The 20,821-nt window shown below is 36.7% G+C and overlaps 1 protein-coding gene across 3 annotated transcripts; it reads left to right on the plus strand.

The window, feature by feature from the left end:
* Positions 1-673: 673 nt before the first annotated feature.
* LOC147509631 (uncharacterized) lies at positions 674-16,502 on the plus strand. Of its 3 annotated transcripts, none has more exons than XM_086601905.1 (15): positions 674-1,318; positions 1,428-1,552; positions 1,653-1,697; positions 1,774-1,855; positions 1,942-2,010; positions 2,101-2,271; positions 2,369-2,422; positions 3,215-3,283; positions 3,384-3,509; positions 3,595-3,656; positions 9,947-10,038; positions 10,171-10,268; positions 10,346-10,387; positions 15,444-15,498; positions 15,727-16,036. In XM_086601905.1, the coding sequence occupies exons 1-14, from the start codon at positions 869-871 to the stop codon at positions 15,468-15,470; spliced, it is 1,512 nt and encodes a 503-aa protein (XP_086458031.1). In that variant the 5' UTR covers positions 674-868; the 3' UTR covers positions 15,471-15,498; positions 15,727-16,036. The 3 variants fall into 3 exon arrangements, with proteins under 3 accessions (XP_086458031.1, XP_086458033.1, XP_086458032.1); XM_086601907.1 differs by lacking the exon at positions 15,727-16,036 and adding an exon at positions 16,269-16,502 and having other exon boundaries at positions 788-1,318; XM_086601906.1 differs by having other exon boundaries at positions 788-1,318; positions 15,444-16,036.
* Positions 16,503-20,821: the final 4,319 nt, after the last annotated feature.

The raw sequence follows: 20,821 nt of genomic DNA on the forward strand, positions 1-20,821 counted from the left end.
CAACAATATGAAAAAAAAAACAATGTAAAAAATATTAACTTAAAAATAAAAAGCCACAAAGCAAGGTAAAGAATAATATAAAATACATTTTTGTAAACTTCGATTTTATAACAGTTACTTACTCTAATCTGGAGCAGATTCACATGGTTAGTGTTTTATATAGGTTAGGGTTTGTGTGAATTAGGCAATTTAATTTTGAAAAGAGAGAATTTTTGTCAATTAGGATTTCGATCTCATGAAATCCCCAACTTCTGGGCGCTCAAACAAAAGAGAGGGAAAAGATGGGGAAGAAAAAAAGCAGGAAAGGACTCACGTGTTTGCTATTCAGCTTGTGTGGTAAAAAAAAAATTGACATGTCTCCACGCAAAAATAAAAAAGCTCAAAATTTGGCTACGTCAACCCATTTTATCCGGAATATTTGCCATGGTCGCCACCCGTTTTTTTTTTTTTATAGTACAATGTATGTGACTAGGAAATTATATAGTACCCAAAGTGAAAAAAAAAAAAAAGCACAGTACATTGTATACCATCCCAATTAAGTGTAATTTTTTTTTAAAACTTAAAAATTAGTCAAAATAACAGCCCCATATGGAAATATGTTGATTTAAAATAGATTTATTTTCATCAATGATGAAACAATCCAAGGGCCGACCACAACATCATTTACATCTTATTCTACACAAATTCACCCGTATCTGTCCCCAGATATACCTTTTAACTGCAAAACAAATAGCGCCAGATACACCTTTACCTTTTAAAGATAAACTTTAGTTTGTTAAATTTAGCGGTATGCCCGTGCTAATATAAAACCAATTTTGACTTAACACACATCCGGCGGACATTTTGGGAAACCCTCAAGTCGAAGAAAATGGTTCACTCGAAAAAACAAGGCGACGTCGCTTCCTCAGTAGAAAAGAGAAACTATCCAGTACACCCAGAGGCATACACCTTATACGAAGAAATAGGAAAAGGAGCTGGTGCATACGTGTACAGAGCAGTATGTAAACCATTTGAAGAAATAGTAGCAATAAAAATACTAGATTTCGAACATGGGGATATAAATAAGTATGCTAATGAAGCACAATTAATGAGATTAGTGGAGCACCCTAATGTAGTGAAGGCACACTGTTCATTTGTTAATGAACATGATTTATGGGTTGTTATGCCTTTTATGGATGGTGGCTCTTGTTTACATATTTTAAAAGCTGCTTATACTGAAGGGTTTAAGGAAGAGGCTATTATTGCTACTGTTTTACACGAGGTTTTGAAAGGTTTGGAGTATCTTCATCAAATTGGGCAGATTCATCGCGACGTTAAGGTATAACTCAATTCAGTATTGTTATGTAACAATCTTTTTTGTTTCCCCAAAATCCAGGTTCTACAACTTCAAGTGTCACTACGTTCTCACTTCTCTTTTCATTTTCCAGGCCGGAAATATTTTAGTCAACTCACATGGTGAAATTAAGCTAGGGGATTTTGGTGTTTCTGCTTGCCTTTTTGATTCTTGTGACAGGCTACACACAAGAAATAGTATTGTTGGGACTCCTTGCTGGTATGTAAGCTACTCCTTTGTAGCTCATATTTTTCCAAGTTTCGGTTTGTTACTAATTAAATCTTGCTCTCTGACATAACTTCTTATTTGTATGCTGTAGGATGGCACCTGAGGTTGTGGAGAATTTACACGGTTATGACTTTAAGTTCGTCTCTCTCACACAAAGACGTTGCTTATCCTTTATTTCCGTTTATAATATTTTAATTTCATTGATCCTGCAGGGCAGATATTTGGTCATTTGGTATAACTGCGTTGGAGCTTGCCCATGGTCATGCTCCTTTCTCAAAATATCCTCCTGTGAAGGTGCCTACTCTATGAATTTGTTTCTATGTTATTATAGTTTTTAAAACATTATGTTTCCTGTATCTAAAATAACTTTCCATTGCTAGGTTTTTCTTATGACTCTGCAACATGCACCCCCAGGGTTAGATTATCCAAGGGACAGGAAGTTTTCTAAGGTGCCATTCAGTGTGAATAACTTGGGTATAGTTTCATTATTTCCACGTAGCATTGCTGACAAACTATTTCTTTCCCTTGTTTGTCCTCAGTCTTTCAAACAAATGATTGCTATGTGCTTGGTAAAAGATCCTTTAAAACGACCTTCTGCAAAGAAGCTTTTGAGGCATCCTTTCTTTAAGCATTGTAAGTCCAGAGAGTCTGTTGTGCATACACTATTGGAGGGGCTTCCTACCCTTGGGGAACGTCTGAAAGCTTTGAAGGTTAGGATATTCATCATATGCAATTTTATTTTCTTGGTATCCATTTTCTTACAGCTTCAGGTTCATAATTTGTACATGGCTTCAAACTTCTTCACAGATGAGGGAAGCAGATATGATTGCACAAGAATGGAAAAAGGAGGAGATATCACAGGTTCGGGTTTCTCAAACTTAGTGGTAGTAGTTTTATTAATTATAATACTACTGTAGCAGTTCCAGATTTCCCCAGACTGCATTCGTGTTCCTCTCTCTCTCTCTCTCTCTCTCCCACTCTTCCTTCTCTTGTTGACTTGGTGATGTGATTCTGTTCAATACCTTTCTTAAATTTATAATCATTGTGTTACACAACTTACTCAATGTTATATTCTAACCAAGTAACCATACAATATATGGTAATAATGGTTAAAGAAATGCAGAATGATGGACCGTTAAGATACATGCTTCTGATTGTAACCGTTTCAAAAATTATGTACATCTGTGTTTATACTAGTAGACACATGGTTGTAAATATATACTCAAATATTTTTAGATCTTACTTATCTTGTCAGTTGATTTTTTTGGTCTTTAAGACTGATTCATCGCTTGCAATTATTACACGGTTACACCTATATCATCTTGTCTCGTTTTATCTGGATCAAAATCTCCGAAGAATTGCATATCCTGAAGTTCAGATTTTCAATTGTTACGACACTATTGGTGGTTTTTGCTTAGCCTTTTATACTTTTCGTATAAAATGCCATCCTTTTATGATTTTCTTTTAATTTCTTATCGTGATTACTTTTTGACTTTTTCCCCCTGTATTACAATTATGGTTTTCTTTTTGGTTTGCACCCCACAAATTATCTTTGTTTGACATGATATGGTTTGCACCATCCTTTTTTTATATGATATTTTCTGCTTGTTGAGAACATGATATGGGTACGAATTCTTACAAATTATTCTGTAGAATGAATACAAACGGGGAATTAGTGACTGGAACTTCAACGTTGAAGATGTGAAGGCCCAAGCGGCCCTGGTATGTTTTCTTTTCCCCTTTCATGCCACTCATTATGAGATTCAATTCAGGTTGGCACATGCATATATGTATATTTTATTTGTCATTAAATCATTGTTAGATTCAAGATGTTGAGGAAACTCTCTCTGAAAAATATCAAGAAATTGGACTCGATACAGTAAAGCAGCCAGCAGAAGATAATTCGTTCTCAGTGGGCCACTATTTAAAGGACAATGATGCAGATAATGTAAGTTTCTGATCCTTTTCGTATTTCTTTTTTGTGGAATAGACATGTTGACTGTTCAGGGCTCTAATTGCATGGGAGCTTGCAGGAAAATGTAAAGGTGTTGCGGACTAAGGCAGATGCTCTCTCATTTGGTGAGGAAAATATCAAGTATGTTTCTTCCACACAATAAACAACTAATTTTCTCTGTTACAATCATTTTAATATGTATCTTTGCTGATGTTGGTTGCAAAACTCCCTAGAGAGTAAGAGAGCAATGCCTAGTCTTACAAATGCGTAGCCATAAATGTCTTGCTAAAGCTCTCTGTTCGATGTGTCCTCATAACATTTTGTTGATATTGAACACCCTTCCTTTTCTACTTGGTTTACTAGAACACCTTGCAGGTTACTATTAAAGTAATCTGACACTTCTATCAATATTAAAGTGTTTTACATTGTTAATTTATTATGTGTTTATTGTTTGTTTCTGAGTCTATGAGTCTCTTGCTTCCATCCCTAATAATTTTATATTGGTAGGGAAAATTGTCATGCACCAAGTTGGCTCCTTCTTCACTTGATTAAGCGAGGTTTGATTTCAAATATGACTAGTGTATCCGATTAGGAGCATGACTTGGGGTGGATAAGAGATTTTTCATCCATTAAATAATTTGGCCAAAAATCAATATCCTTTTGATCCTGATCCCTTGCGGTTAGATTTTTTCTTGTGGCATTTATTTAGCTTCTCGCTACTGACCTAATCTATTATTGATACACCTTTTTAATAAAAACTTTGGATAGTATACTCATTGGTAATGAGGCAATTAATGATAGGTGGGGGAGGGGCATGGAAAGAATTATGTATGAGGTGGATGTAACCAAGAGGAGTCAGAACAGAAGGAGATACAAGTGCAAGAAAATGACGACTGTTTGATCGAATTCGGCAAGAGATGGGGAGCTAATGTGGGAGCTAGCAGGGGTAAGATACAGGCATTGTTGGACACTAAGAGAGAGGTAGTTAAGCAGGAGAGGCAGGCAGCTGTAGAAGAGGTATACGAGTCCGAAGAAGAGGATTTTGACGATCTATTCGACTCAGGATGAGAGGTTGGATTTGGAGTTATTCGATGAGTACTAGAGCATGGGGGTGGATGGGGACAGTGAGGTGGAAGTAATGGAAACAGAGGAAGTGGAGGAAGATGAAGATTAGGCAGGCTTTGTAGGGTGGTGGTGGAACACGGGAGCAATATGAGCCTTGGTTCTGTTTTTTGGGTGGTGGTTTTCTTTGTCTATTTGCAGGGTGTATTAGGGATGTTGGGGTGGGGTTTTGGTCTTGATGAATTAGCTGCTGGCTACAAGTGTTGATGTACTCCAATCAATATGTTAATATATTAATTTATGCATTATAAAAAGAGGTGGATGTAACCAAGACTTATGAGCATGTGAATTGAAACTTTATGGATTATGTGCTAGTGCTATACTGCTATGGGGTTCGATTCCACATGGAGAGGGTGGATTAGGAAATTTATCTCTATTGCTTCTTTTCGGTGCTTCTAGATGGATCTCATGCATGTTTTCTTTAGGGTTCTAGACCATGTAACATGGACACGCCATATTTCAAAAATAATCTGTGTTGAATACGTATCCACGTGTTCATGTCGGATGCATATCGGACACATTGTATGTGACATACCTCAATTTTTTATATTTCGCCATGTCAGATACGTCGTATCCGTATCGGATACGGACACACCTATCCGTGTCAATGTAACTTAGGTTCTAATGGTCTTTAGGCAAGGGTAAATTTAGTTGCTCATTAATAACGTTTTGTGGGACGACATGGACGAGGATCATAGGTAACATCTTGTTAATGGGAATTTGATGTGCTTACCTAAGAAGGTGGGAGGTTTGGTGGTTCGGAGTATCATACCTTTAATGTTGCAGTGTTTGGGAATGGATAGTCAGGTTTGGCTTAAAGAGGGAGTTTTGGACGAAAGTCATTATTTCAAGGTTTGGTGGTTCGGTTCGTAATCCTTTCAGGTTTGATGTTTCATAATCCGTAGTCCTTACGCCTTTAAGAAAGGTAATAGGTATAAACTTAGTGCAGGTGATCGTATTTTGTTTTTGTTTTTGGAAAATGTTTGGCTGGGAGATTTACCTCTTAAAGTAGTGTGCAAGACTTTGTTTAACATGTTTGAGCTTAAAGGGTGTACAATTAGCAAATGCATGGCTAATCTTGAAGGGGTGAACTTGAACCGACTAGACTCTGATTCGTTATTTTGGTACCATAGCAAGAAAGGGATCTTCTCAACTAAGTCTTTAGTTTTTATTTCAATTTTTTGTCTTGGTCTGCCAATGGTACTATTTCATTTACTTATTTATCAGCCATAGGAGTTTGGGGTTCTTAGGGCCTATTACATTTTTTGTTTGGTCTGCAGCTTTGGTGCGTATTCTTATAATTAATAATCTTAGAAAAATAAATATTAGAGGAAAGTTAATTATGTCTTATTGTGTTATCTTTTTCCGTGGAAGTCTGGTCCAATTTTATTGGGGAGTCTGGCTTTGTTCGAGTTAGTCTTGGTCAGGTGGTGGATCTCCTTCTCATTTTTTTTTTTATTGGTAAATAGATACTTTATTGATATAATAATATAGAAACGTAGAAACATCCCCTTACTCAGTGGCTTACATGGTGTTTCTTTTCTAGAGGCCAGAGGATCTAGGGTATGGTTCCTTTTGCAATCATGTGGGGCATTTGGTTGGAATTTAACTGACTTCATTTTGAGGGTACATTTCTGGATTTTAGGCAGTCATTCTTCCCGTAAGAGGGTATCTTTGCTGTTGGAATAAGCTTTATGTGGATTTCAGGAACTTTCCTTGGAATCGTTTTGCTTCTAGATGGGAGAGTATATTTTTCTGCTAGATTTCGTGTACATGATTTCTCTTGTATTTATAGGTCATCTTGACCCTTTTTTCCCAAGTAACATGGGCACTTCATATTCTTAAGGAAATCCGTGTCGGACACTCGTGTTGGACACATGGATACGTTGTGGATACCATTTCAAACTAGGGTTTCTTCTATTCCCTTTCCCTAAAATACTAATTAAATAATCTATTAACATAGTTACAACTCCATGATATACCACTTTCATATTTATTTATTTGTAAGGAGCCGCTTTGTAAGGTTTTGGGACCAAAAATTAGTTGTGTTAATAAAGAATAGTACTATTTTTCTTTTCTAATTAGCTGTGTCCCCCTGTCCTACTTCATCTCCTGTGTCAGACACACCATAGCTGTGTCGGAAATGTGACTTTTTTTTTTTTTATAATATAATACTTTAATCTAATTATAAAAAATGAGTGCTACGATAAGGATACAAGAGGAAAAAGTGCTTGAGAGGAGAGCTGGAAAAGGGACGAAGTTGGTTGGCTGTTCAAGGCAGAAAGAAGGAAAAAGAACATGACAATTATTATGTACTCCCAAAAACTGGGAGCGGTTGCAAAAGAAAGAAAAATGCATAATAAGGATAACAGAGTAATATTTTTTGTTTGCTTGGTAAAGTAAAATTTCAATAAGGGAAAAGTAGGCTGAGGAAGGCTACAAAGGATGGGGGGTTGGGGTGGGGGGCATTACAAGAAATGAACCATCACCTAGGGTGCAGACGGATAGGTTCGGATTCGGATATGGTTATATCCGAATCCGAAATTGTTCACTAACATCCAAATTCGAATTCGACGGATGTATAACAATGATATTCGAATTCGAATCCGATATCCGATTCGGATATCGGGTAATATCTGATCCGATCACAAAATCGTTAGGATGATGAGATAATATTCTGATAATTGAATTTTTTGAATTACAATAGCAAATATCCAATATCCAAACAAATTTAGGACAAATTTCAAGGCAAACAAAACGCCAGAGAATCCAACAGCATGTTCATAGTAGAATGCCCTTTTATAATCAAAGAAGAGAAGGCCTTTTGCCAGAAAAAAGTGTGATGCCTTGAGACAATCCAAGTAGAGCAGCAACCGTAGATGCAAATCCCACGCTTCCTATTGCAGTTTCCAACTGGATTCCTTTCCAGAAAAGTGACATCATGATATAGACAAGATGGTACTTTCAGAGAGACCGACGAAAGTATTAGTAATGCCAAACATTAATCTCCAGAGAAGCATGCATACTCCAACCCCAACAACTCCGACCAAGATAAAATAGTTCCTTTTCCAGAATGTGTCAATTTGCAAACCCACAACCTACTCACCCATGTGATAGAAGGGTGACAAGAAAAATCAAAGAAGACATCAGAAAAACAATATCATGAAAGGAATCAGTGGAGAAAATCGATGATTATGCGTGGTGGGGGTGCACTTGAGAAAGAAGATGAGTTGCGGTGCGTTGAGAACTTGAGTGAATGAAATCTACTGATTTCACACTTTCCCTTTTATAATTGTATTATATTGACTTTAATTTGACTTTGGTTAAGTATGATATGACTTTAATAAATCCCCTGGCCCAAACCTGACGGAATGGAATTAGACTTAAAGCGGAACTTATCCGACGGATATGTCCAGAATCCATATCTATATCCGAAACCTTTTCGGATGGAAAAATTTATCCTAATCCGAGTCCGATATCCGATATCCGAAATTTTCGGATAATATCCCTTTTTTCGAATACGAATACGATTCGGATTTTCGGCTATCCGTCTGCACCCCTACCGTCACCCCATGTCTAAACATAAGATGATCCTACGTGGCTACAACATACTCAAAGTAACATCCTCTAAACTAGGGCAGGGAATGGGTCGGGTTCTGGTCGAATATGGCCATACCCAAACCCGATTGGGTAACACTAAAATTCTAAAACAATTTGAAAATTTACCCAAAACCCGTACCCAACATACCCTAACCCGAATACATAAATGGATATAGAAATGGACCTGAACCGAAACAACAGAGCTTGCTTTTATCAAGAGTAGTCTTCTTAAGCGAAGCTAAGATGTCTTCAAAGTGACGACGGTTCCTTGTTAGTAAGTTCGCGTTTAATTCGCATATTAAACACGAATTATTTGGGAAAAATTCGGCTATGAAAAGTTCTAAACGGGTAAAGTTTGGATTTGGGAATAATTCGGTTAAAAAATTCAGCAGTTTTAAAAAAAAAAAATCTTGAAAAAAAACACTATTTGTTTAGTATGTGATGTGTGGTTCAAAATGAGTATTTACGTTAAAATACTACTTAGAACACTTAATATAAGTAATTGTGTATGGTTTTGACCTATATTTTGTGAAATGAAAGTGGTTTATATCTATGAATTTTTCACGAATTTTTATTAGAGAAAATCGAATTATACACGAACAAACGTATGGACAAATGTTTTCCGTATAACGAATATATGACCGTATATTTCCCCGAATATTTCAAAATTAAAACCGAATTATACCCAATGGATTCCCGTTCCGAATAATTCCCGTCCCTGAATTTACTAACTAGGATAGGGATAGGACTATTAGAATTAGACAATCAAGAAATGATAGAAAAATAAAGGGACTTGACAGAATGTATAATGTATTAGAGAAATGACAATTGTATAGGCATTTGATGATGCTTCTTGGGACCTTGATAGTTATTGAAGGATTATGGTGGATGGATATTTTTTCCTTCAACAAATTTTTTTGGTAACTGGAGAGTTTCAATGATTTCTCCGGCAAGGTTCTCGGTTCTTATTGTCCTAGAATTATTTATTTCATTAATAACTAAGAAAGGAATCTATATGTGCAGTTTAGTTGTGGTAACAAAGCCTAGTATTGTAAAGAAGATAGCTCCCCTAATCAATTTTAGCGTCTCTCTCTCTCCTCCTTATTGTCCGACAGTTCTCCAATTCTTCACTCCTTCCTTTACTTGCATAAGGTGGTTAGTCAGCAAACTCTGTCCAATCCACTTCCACAAAGCTTTATCCACATCCTATAATTGACTGAATTTTCACTTCCTACGAAAAACCTGACAAAACTTAGTAGCTGAATTATGGTGGCGCATTGTCAGTCTTCTGACAATAAACTTAGCCTTAAACATAGTTCAGACACCTGTATAATGGACCTATCTGATGACACCTGTATAATGGATCTATCTGATACCTGAACGTTAAAGTTGAATTGTTTACTACTGTACTTTGTAAGTTTATATCCTACTGTTATTTGAGAACATGACCTGTAAATATTATTCACGTTTCTATATTATGGAGTTGTTTAAGTTGGTCTCTTGTCAAATATAGGTGCACACTTGCACAGTAGCCAAACTATAGAACTGAAAGCAATCCTGTTTTTACTGAGACATAGATCTGATTTTAAGTTTTCATTACTCAATGAGTTTTTTTGTTGTTGTTGTTGTTGTTGTTTTGTTTACTAATCATCTTTATGTAGATATAAAGTTGTGTAATATCAGTAATTCTCTTTCTGTAATATATGCAGTGACAAGAAGCACATTGGGGCACAGAATGTGGTAGATTGTAATGGAACAGTGGTTCCAAATGCTGTAGGCCCATCTTCTGCTAAATTACCAGGCATGCACCTTGTGTATTTTGTATTTTGTATTTTTATCCAGACCCCCACCTGCTTTCTCCTCTGACCTCATGCTCATCACTATCAATTCACTTCTGACACGCAAAAAGGCAAACTAATACACATCACTGCAGCTGCAAATGTTGACGATCTTGACAAAAAACCTGAGGGGCGAGTTGTCCAGAAAAGAGGGCGGTTCAAAGTGACATCTGAAGATGTCGACTTAGAAAAGGTCAGGGATTTTTAGTTTATGGTTTTGGTTCAAATGTTTGTAATCTGAACATTGGTTGGCTGTCATCTTTTCTTCAGGTACATCCATCTCCTGTTCTGCAGAAAGCCCTAGGTGGACAGGTTAGTAGAACTACTGTCTTTCAGCTAGCCCAGAAAGGCCATGAAATATCATTTATGGGCGCTCACTTCAATTTCTTGTCCTTTTCAGATATAAGTTCTATTACTAAGTGAATGTTATTTCTCTACGGTCACTTCAGTAGACTATTATTGCTACTTTTATTGCTTAAAACCTATGTTACATGGACACACCATATTTCTAAAATAATCCGTGTCGGATACGTATCGACGTGACTGTGTCGGACACACACAGACACATATTGTGTGAGATATTCCTCAGTTTTTGATATTTCATTGTGTCAGACACTCCGTATCCGTGTCTGATACGGACACATGTGTCCGTGTCAATGTAACTTAGTTTAAAACTGACAGTCAGTGTCTTATAATTAGGGTTGTTCATCTGACGTGTAAACGCCATCTTTTGAGTTTCCCATTTTCTGTGTTTTTTAAAAAGTACTATTTAGCTGCGATTTAAACCTGCTGGCGAGGACTGAGCAGTATCTTGTACGTTGTCAAACTGTAAAAGGAAATTTTGATGCATGTTTGTGTGCCTCTAGCGTGTTTTGTGCTTTCAACACATGTCCATTTCAAATTGCATCATTCTTTCTAAGGTTCAACTTGATGAGGAGGAAATATTGTTTGATTTCGTTTGAACCTACTTTTTACTCCTTACTATCATAAATATTATTCTTAGACTTCTGGAAATGACGCGTTGAGCTTATGTTTGGTTGTGCAACACTGTCTCTATCAACCACATGTCCTGGCCTAAACTCTGTCCTACTATATGTGCATAAATGCTTTTTCTCTTTCATCCCCTCTAGGTTACTAATACTCCCAGGTCTCTCATTAGAACGCATAGGTTCTTAACACTACAATGTAGTGCAACTAAAAGCATAGGTCATCAGGTATATAGAGACACAAGTTGGCACAAGTATCTTTTTCTGGAGACATAAGTTGGAGTCAAAGTAAATTATATTGTACAAACTCCACCTAATTGGAATTTCTTTTTTTGTTAAGGAACGTAGTTCTAGAACGTTGAAATAAATTAGAAGTTACTCATAAGACTCGAGAAAAAAGGAAATTAGAAGAAGCTATGAAAATCCGGACTAACATAACAAGGTACTAAATACCTCACAGCTGATATTCTGTCGTTGGCTAACCAGGGATCGATCATTGTATTCTTGATGGCGAATGCTATTAAGGAAGAGGGAGAACTAATGTTGGACACGAGATCACTATATCCTTGGACAGCCATCAAAGTTGGCTTCACAGGTTTTTCATACACTGGAGTACTGGACTACGGTCACCATCCAAAAAGTCCCAGCTCACAAACAAGACGCCAAGGTTTAAAAGAACACACCTTTTATGGGTTTAGTGGCTTGAGGCTTTTAAGCCTTACATATATTTTTTTTGTTTGGACCACTTAAACCCCTCATAACTTCTTTAAAGACTAAAAACTTCCTATTAGGTTATGTTTTGAGCATCAGAACACCTCATTCTATCAGAAACATCATCAAACTCCTTTTTCCCTCATTCTCTCTTCTTTTTTATTGAGGCTTAAGCTTCAAGCGCATCTGAGGCTCGCCTCAAGCCTCACACAGGCAGAGCACTTGGAGGCTTTCTGCCGTGTTTTAAACACTGCAAAACGCAAAACAATTAAAAGGAAGACAAAAGTCAAACTTAAGAGTCTCTGTAGTCATTGTCAAAACTCCATTAGAGCAGCTACCAAAACAGCACTTTCCACTTTCGTTCACCTCTAATCCACGTCCTTGTCGTCTCATCTTCTTGATCAATGCAACTGAAAATCAAGTGTTCCAGCTCGCCTTCCTCTTAATCATCTCAACCCATGTCTTCCTTTATCCATCTCCTCTGAATTTCATCCACCATCCTGATCAATCTTTTTCCTATTTGCCCCCACCTTAATTCCACACTTCTCACTAAATTTTAACATTTTATTTTTGTAACAAATCTGTTCTGCGGGTTTCTTACCCTCCTTGATTTTCCCTCTTCTACTGCTGCCCCAATTCTGATCTTCCATGGCTCAACAACAGTCCCAACCAGTTCTTTACCTGCTCTCCTGTCTCTCTCCTGTTGGTCTCTCTTCACCTCCTCCATAGTTCTGATATCGCCTCTCATTGCATTCCCTTCGCCTACCACTTGCAAAACCTTTTTCTTTAACCTCTTATATCCCTCTGCTCTTTTTCATCTCCTATAGATCCTTAACACCTTCCCGTTCTTTTCCTCTAAGCTTTTTTGCCTCCTCAAGTAATTTTTCGAGCCTCTCTATGGAGTACTTGCTAGGATAGATCGACGACCCGCCCACATTTCTTTTATCTTATCCATTCGATCATAGGCTGAGATGGAGCATTTGAGCCCCACTTCCTTCTGTTTTACCTCTCTCCCGCTGCACAGCTACTTTTATCCTCGGATTTGGTCTTCAGTGTTTTCATCCCCAATATATATGCTCATGCCTGTGTCCCCAGAGTTATAATACTACTCCTCACCGGTGTAGCCCATTGAAGTTGTCTCTATAAGCCAATGTGCCTTCTTACAGGCTCGAGTGTTACCTATATCTGTGTCGATCACCTCAAAGCCATCACACCTCTCATCTGACCATCTTTCAGTTCATTGCCAGTCGCCACCTAATTGACTAGGTCTTCTGTTCTTGCTTCCATGTGCACGTTTCTGATCGGCCACCTTATAAAGTAAGCCTGCTCCAAATAAGTTACTATCCCTGATCCAGATCCATTTATGCTTAGTAGAAGAAGCCCACTAGATTTTAGGCCCTCCAACAACAGTGTAGTATCTGCCCAGCCTCTTCTTCCTTACTCATCAATTTCCTCATCTCACCAGCTTGCTGAAATTCTAATAACTTTTCTCCCACAACTCCTGGCTCAATCTCAATTATCACTTTGACTCTTACAGTTTTCTTGACCATATTATCTTCTAATTTCTTGATTCTTGACACAATTCTTGTTCTTCTGTTTTTGAAGGACTCCTTTCCTTTTCAACGAATTTTAAGTATCCGTTCTGCATTACTCATAGGCCTTACGCTTTATATGAATCGTGTTAGAGACGAGTCATCTGCAATATTGGTCACAATGAGGGTCCGAAAGCGATCAATGTGAAATTAGAGCTCTGGGGAGTTGCTTTCCAAATTCCAAAGTGTTGGAGAATACAAAGGGATATGCAGTGCAACTTTAGTATGGATGCATGAAGTAATTTCCGGGTACTATTTGATGGACAAGAAATACCTTAGAGAGATTTGCTTTTGATAATTTGGTTAGGTTATCCATAATTCCATACCCTCCCAACAACATGCCAGCAGCAGTTAGGATGGGAAGAATGGAAGATCATGGAGGAATTTACCACGTATAATTAGGATTTGGGATTTCACAGGACGTCTTCTGCTGGTCTCCTTTTTCAATAGTCTATGTGATCCCTTTCATCAATCGTTTAGTTGAATGGAAGGCCTTTACTTAAGTTATCCTTGAAAATCTTGCTAGCCTTGTAAATTTAATATCGGTATTCCATTTTGTATGATTTAGTGGAGCTTATGCATATGATATTCAGCATCTGAAAGATTGAAAACAAAATTGCCAAATAGTACCGTGTACTTTGCAGCATTTTTCTCTTTGGGCCACCACATACTTTTGAACCCATTAAAAGAGCCTTAAACTTTCGAATATTTTTCAGTTTGGTACACTATTATGTTTCCATTAGAAAATGTTCTTATGTGGCCAAATGAAAGTAAACATCTAACGGAAGCTTATGTGAAACCAACGAAATTTCAATCGGCTAAAAACCTTAAATTTTGGTCAGAGTCACAAAAGGCTTCAAACTTGCTGAATGAATTTTGAGTTTTAGCTGGTTGAAAATTCATCAATTTAGAAATTGTGTGCCACATAAGCTTCTGTTTGGACACATCTAATTCTGTTTGGCCACATAAGCATAATCTCTAACTGAATAAATAACAGTCACCCAAACTGAAAAAAGTTGAATAATATGTGACTCGTTTGATGGGTTTAAAAGTACATGGACTAAAATGAAAGAAGGGTAAAGTACATGGTACTGTTCATCATTTTTTCTCTCTAAAAGTTTATTATATCATAACTGTGTCCCTGTACCATGAGTATTTGGATTTGAAGCCACTACTTCATTTGAACCCACCCCAGGCCTTATGGGTTAAAGAGCATCTGCGCTGCATGGGCAGCTCTATGCAATCAAGTTCTTTCTTTGGATATTCCTAGCCCAGTACAGTATTGAGCTTGCTGCTCAGTTTTTGTCATCTGATCAGTTTCAAAGTCAGATCATTCTTCATCAACATTGTTACTAAAGAGTTCTATGGCTGTTAATTAATGTGAACAATATGCTCAATTTTTCTGATCTAAACTAATTTTACAAGTCTCTGTGTTTGATGTGAGTCTGCCTAATCAAGTAATCCGATGGGCGTATGCCTGCATGCCGACTTAATTTATTAGTACAGCATACTAGCTTTTAAATAGTTCCAATTATATCTAAATTTCCGACTTCCTTTTATTGGAGTTTAATTTCTGAAGCTGTCTTTTGTGTGAGGCATGATTATTACTAATATAGAAAAAGATTGCAATAAAAGAATACGCTTTGGGGGTTTAGGGGTGTGTTAATTTCCTAGTATAATTCTCACCCAAAAGTCATGCCAAGGATTGAGGAAGCCAAATCCTATTAAGCTTTATTGTTTCAATAAGGGCGGATAAGTTCTGATTGAATCTTTGACAGAGTTTTAGTAGTATGAGCACCTACTAAGTTCAACCTATGCTGCCTAAAGCCCTAAACACGTTACTGTTACTTATTCTGATCATCAAACTTTGCCAGATTTGCTTGTTTACCAAGAGGAGCCTGTCATTTGTGGATTTTACATTTTCGATTTTATGTGTTAGTTATGTACTCAAGCGAGGTTTTGGTGGGGCCTTTCTCTGGTTTTTTATGTTTATACAACTAATTACTATCAGTAATTGCCTCTTCTTCTTCATTTTCTAGACTGCATTTTAATTCTGTTAATTCACTTTCCACTTTGCAGTTAGTACAAGCACATGGGATGAGGTAGTGCAGAAATTTGACCAAATTGCAGTGAGGTAGGTTGTCATTGATGTTATCCAACATAGTCAGTGAGGTGGTGTCTGTTTGCACTTTGTTAGATCTGCACTCGCTTTGATATACATTGTTGTGCCTATCTCCATCAGCTCAACAGACACACTGAGAACTGAACCAAATTCCACACAATTTGTCCTGTTGTTGTAGCATGTTCTTTACATTAAATCCTAGTTTACTCTTTCTACTGTCTAAACACTTTTTAATTCCAGGTACATTGAAGCAATTGGCTTGTTTTTTTACTACGTAAATATCAATTGTCAGATAAAAAGAGGAGACTGCTAATCCAGAGCATTAACTAACAGGGTTCCTATATTTTATTTCAAATGTCTAAGTGGTTCAGCCTGTTTCAAGGTGCCTAGTGTTTTTACTTTTTAACGATACAGTTATTGCCTTCTTGTACAAATTTGTGTAGGCTTCTCATTGAGATGTCTGAGAAGCTTGTAATGCCTTACACCTTGGCACCTTTGGCATTTGATTTTAGAGTGTGTATATATAGTTAACTATACATTGCAGAGTAAATTTTCAGCACACTTTGCAATTATGCACTAGAGCTGCATGCGACTATATCCTTCATAAATCATAAGCCATCCCTGCATTGTGCAGTTTATTTTTGAAGTATTTTTTTTATACCAGTTGCGGCAGCTATTTTTAGACCCAATGAGTCATATAGCTAGTAGCTTTTGCCATGAATTGATTTAATGCTTGCAGTACAGTGCCTAATGAATGTTATGTTTAATTTTGTTTTGTTCAGTTTCCGTTGCCGCATAAATCTTTTGGAAGTTTGAACTGTTATCGCATAAATCATTTGCAAACAAACAGCTAATCGCGTGTAATCTAAAAAAGTTCTGAGGAAGATTTCAAAATACATATCATATTGGCATCTTTCAAAATTTGTAAATACATATCTTAAGTGGTCATCTTGAAAGAATGCTACCAACGCAAAGCCACACCTTAATGATAGATGATGATACCAGTTTTGTAGAAATTATTATATGCGAGTTCTTCGTATTAGTGGTCAGGTATGTCCCGTGTTTCCTTTGCTTATACTATAAATTTAGTTATTGCTACTATCAACGAGCAGAGTAACCTCTCATAAAATCTGGACCAGTAATTATCGACATGTGATTATGGACATTTTTTAGGTTTGTTTTTTTGCCTCTTATAAAAATCATTCTACTAGAAATGTCTGAGAAGAGACTCCAATTTTATAAGTATCAAAATTGGATATATTTTAATTCTATAAGTCTTATAACTTATAAAATTACTCAAACACTCCGGCCTATATACCCTTTAGCCTCATTTCTCTTTTCTTCCCTTTTCACTATCTTTTTCTTTGTCCTAGCCGCTGCTACCATCATCACCACTACCACCGTACTATTAAGACCGCCACCACCACCATCGTGCTATTAAGACCAATTCTATCACCTCCACTACCATCACCATCACCATCACCACCACCACCACCGTGTTATTAAGATCACTATCACCATCACCACCACTTTTTCTAAAATTGATATTTTAATTTGACAAAATTGATTTGAAACCGAAAATCAAATTATACGTATGTTTCAAATTAATCTATTCAAATTAAATGGGATGAGATTATCGGAAAAAAATAAATAAAAATAAAATGGGATGTAAAGGGCAGGATTATATTTGTTAAATAACCATCTATAAGATGTTGTATATTTGTTTTTTCTATTTTTACAAGTGCTTACAAGAGAAACTTAAAATGAAAAATAAACTATTTTATAAGACCATCTTAGAGCATTCCCAATGCAGGTGAAAAAGAGGGGAATGTAAAAAATTTCACCACCTTTTGGTTCAAAACCAGTGCCCAATGCAGAGGTGAAAAAGATGGTGACTATTTTCCGAAGTCATTCCCAGGGTGAAATTTTCAACCGAGATAGTGGCTGACTTGTGAACTTTAGACGAGATGTTGGATTACGTCTCGTGTTTTTTTTTTTCGGACGGAATAAAACATTCCGCCTCGAATGATTTTTTAACTTTTTTTCGGTTTTTTTTTTAAATTTCAGACGGGATGTGTTAATTTCGTCTGGAGTGTTTTTTCGATTTTTACGTCTAGACGGAATCTAACATCTCGTCCGAGATTAATAATTACCTTTGCATTGGGCAGCTTCACCTTACTTTTCACCAAAACAGTAATAAAAGGGGGAAAACTGCCTAGGTGGATTTGATAATAGGGGGAAAAATTGACTTGCGTTAGGAATGCTATTATAAGACTCTTATATATAACTTAACCCAAATAAACAAATAGCCCCTTACCCACCCTAGTAAATTTTGTACTATCAGCTCCATATTCCTGCCCGATGTTATGTAACCCAAACTCTTATAAGGCATCTATGAGGCATGAAATGACAACTTAGCTGGGATCTAGTCCGTAAACCCTTCTTTGTTTTTTTAAGATAACGTCTGTAAACCCTTCAAACAAGGTGGACTAACAAAGAGAAAAGTGGACTACGTGCTAGTGTCTGATAACACCTCGACAAATTGATGTCAAGTATTGAGCTGCATGGATGATATCTCCAATTTTAAACATATTTAGATTTGATGATCTAATTTGAGACAACATAATTTGGAGTAGTCTAGCAGATTAGCCTCGATAAATTGTTTGAATTATATTTATCACTGACAAATTTTGTTTTTTGGTAAAGATCACCGACAAATTGAAATATAGCTCGCTAGCATTCCTCATTCTCCAATCCGTTACGAGGGCACTGGAATAGTTGAATCACTCAGCTCAATTTGCCCATTCATTTATGGGCCTAATCTTTAAAGATGTGCCATTCCGTAGTGAACAATGGGTAGCTTCTTTCTTCAAGGTAAATGAAAAAAATTTAACAATTTCTTTTTTTTAAAAAATAGGGTGATTTTGGACATACCCAACAAACCACCCATAACTAACATAAATTTTTGTCATATCCCAATAACTGTCTAAATCCAATAATATATCCTAAATAAATTTGGGATATTTCCATTAGGGACAGAGAATTAAAAAAAAAATGAAAACAAAAAATAACACAAGTATGTTTTGGTACCTGTTTTTCCATTTTTGTTAGGGAAAGTTTCTTTATTCCCATCTTTTTCCCCCGGTCTATCTTTAGGCGAAAAAAAAAAAAAAACTTTGGCCTTGCAAACACAGTGGCTATAGCAACAAACTATGCCTTTATGTCGGAAGATCTTCAGTGGCTATAACTCGGAATAAATTGGCTTTGGAGAAAGGTATTCCTGAATCAGAAATGACTATGACTGAATCATATATGTTTATTCACAAACCAAAGGAAATGACTCCGCATAGCCAAGAATGAGTGGTTAGTTTGTTATACTGTTTTAAATTTCTATTGTACATAGTTAATTCAAAGCAAATGAATCAATATCTCCTCTTCTTTATTTCTTCCTGCTGCCCATGGTTTCAACGTTTGGATTCGATTTATTCAAATCTTTTCTGCCGTTTGTTCATATGAATTAATCATTGCTCAATTTCAGGTTATCTTTAAGTTTTGCGATATCAGACAAAGCTTTTTAGGTGTTATTGAGGATACTTGTTTAGATGAAAAATGTGCACATCTTTTGCAAGATGGTCCAAAAAGGTGGAGTTTTAACAATGACATGGAAAATCCAAGTACAGAGTACATTGTAAGTTGTGACGAGCCTGCTTTCATGGCGTAGGTTGTTAGGATATACCCTCTTGCAACTTGAATATGTATTTTCTTATATAGACCGCGTTGGAAAAATAGCTGGTGACATTGAGAAACTCTATTGATAGACATCAAAGCAAGATACCGGTGGTATGAATTGATTCTTGAACAATCTCTGTTTTCAGTTTTATTTACTATGAGAAATCAACACAGTTGACTTGCTACTAATAAAAAGAGTGAGGGACTTTGTATGTGAATCATTGTATCACCTCACTGATCGACTCCTCATTTTCAAACTAGATCAACTTGAGGTTAAATGGATCAAGTTGCAGCACCACTAACTAGATTGTAAATTTTCTTGTCAGGGAACATCGTTTGTATATTATGGTAGAAAATGAATTCATAGGCTTGATGTCTTCTTCAGTCTTCAGTATGATTATGGATTTTCTTGTCGAAAAGCAGCCATAGCATCATGCATATAAATTGGTCATTTGGTCCCTCACTCAACATCATGCATGATGAGGTTTATATATCATAACGATCTTTTCCATCTCCTATAGTCTTGGCTTAATTGTCTTTTCCCTGCCTTGCCCTCGCAGTTAGGTAGTATTAATAGCGCTTAAAAATATCATGTCGCCTGTATATACTAGAAATCCTTCTGGAGGGGATGTTTGAGTTACTTTTGTTTTTCAGGTGCATAAGTGCATTATAGACCTGACAAATTGAGCAAGTCGTCAGGTGTTGGAGAACTCAGTGAGGCATTACAGTCTTTAGGGAAGCAGTCTCTAGGCATTGCAGTGCTATCTTTACACTGCCCCACCTCTCAACCAAAGGGGACGTTCATGAAAGGCCATAGATCATACACAAACATTCATACAATGATAAAAGTTGTCCTCCCATAATCGACTATATAATAATATCATAGAGCCCGAGCAAAGCGAGAACCCAAATGAGACATCTTAGTTTCTTTTGCAGTTTTATTTATTCTTTCCATTTTGATGGTCTCCACGGGTTCAAAACATTTATACTCTCGGCCATTCTCCTTCAGTTTTGTTTATCTTGTCCATAGATTGGGCACATTATTGTATACCACCTTTCTCATTGAGAAGATGTACAATTATAATGGCTGCGGTTATTATTAATGCAGTATTCTTAGAGATAGAGGATAGATGGCTGGTAGAAGAGATTGTAAATATAAGATATATACACCAAATATTGAAGCCGTGAGGTGGTTGGTATGGGGGTACCGCATTGGTTGGGTTAGTCAGGGGAGGATGACCATATTAATATTGTTGCTTCAGCTTTACAGTTCCATTAATAGAATTCTCAGTTTTTCCCACTTGGTAATGTGCTCCCTTGTGCATTTATTTAAAGTTCAATATGTTGAGTTTTCATCTGCCTTAAAAAGCTCTGGAATTTCCAGTTTTTGTTGTAATAAGGAGTTTGAAGTGGTGTCAAAATGTTGGAGGTTTTTAGGCAAGTGATGTATAAGTTTGTGGAGATGATATTCTGATATCTTACAAAGTGTTTGGAAGTATTTGATTGTTTTTCAGTTAGAGTAATGGAGGGTATCGCTTTTGCCAAGTATTGTTGGTTGAAGCACTGATTGCCACCTTTAAAAATAGACAATTGGACATGGAGGCCT

This window comes from Coptis chinensis, chromosome 3 (assembly GCF_015680905.1).
Source record: "Coptis chinensis isolate HL-2020 chromosome 3, ASM1568090v1, whole genome shotgun sequence".
NCBI classification, from domain to species: Eukaryota; Viridiplantae; Streptophyta; class Magnoliopsida; order Ranunculales; family Ranunculaceae; genus Coptis; species Coptis chinensis.

Bases quoted from the DNA above. Each gene is read 5' to 3' on its own strand.
- LOC147509631 (XM_086601905.1), top strand. From the start codon at position 869: ATGGTTCACTCGAAAAAACAAGGCGACGTCGCTTCCTCAGTAGAAAAG. The intron at 1,856-1,941 runs GTGCCTACTCTA...TTCCATTGCTAG, and splicing joins CAAAATATCCTCCTGTGAAG to GTTTTTCTTATGACTCTGCA. The intron at 3,510-3,594 runs GTAAGTTTCTGA...GGGAGCTTGCAG, and splicing joins AGGACAATGATGCAGATAAT to GAAAATGTAAAGGTGTTGCG.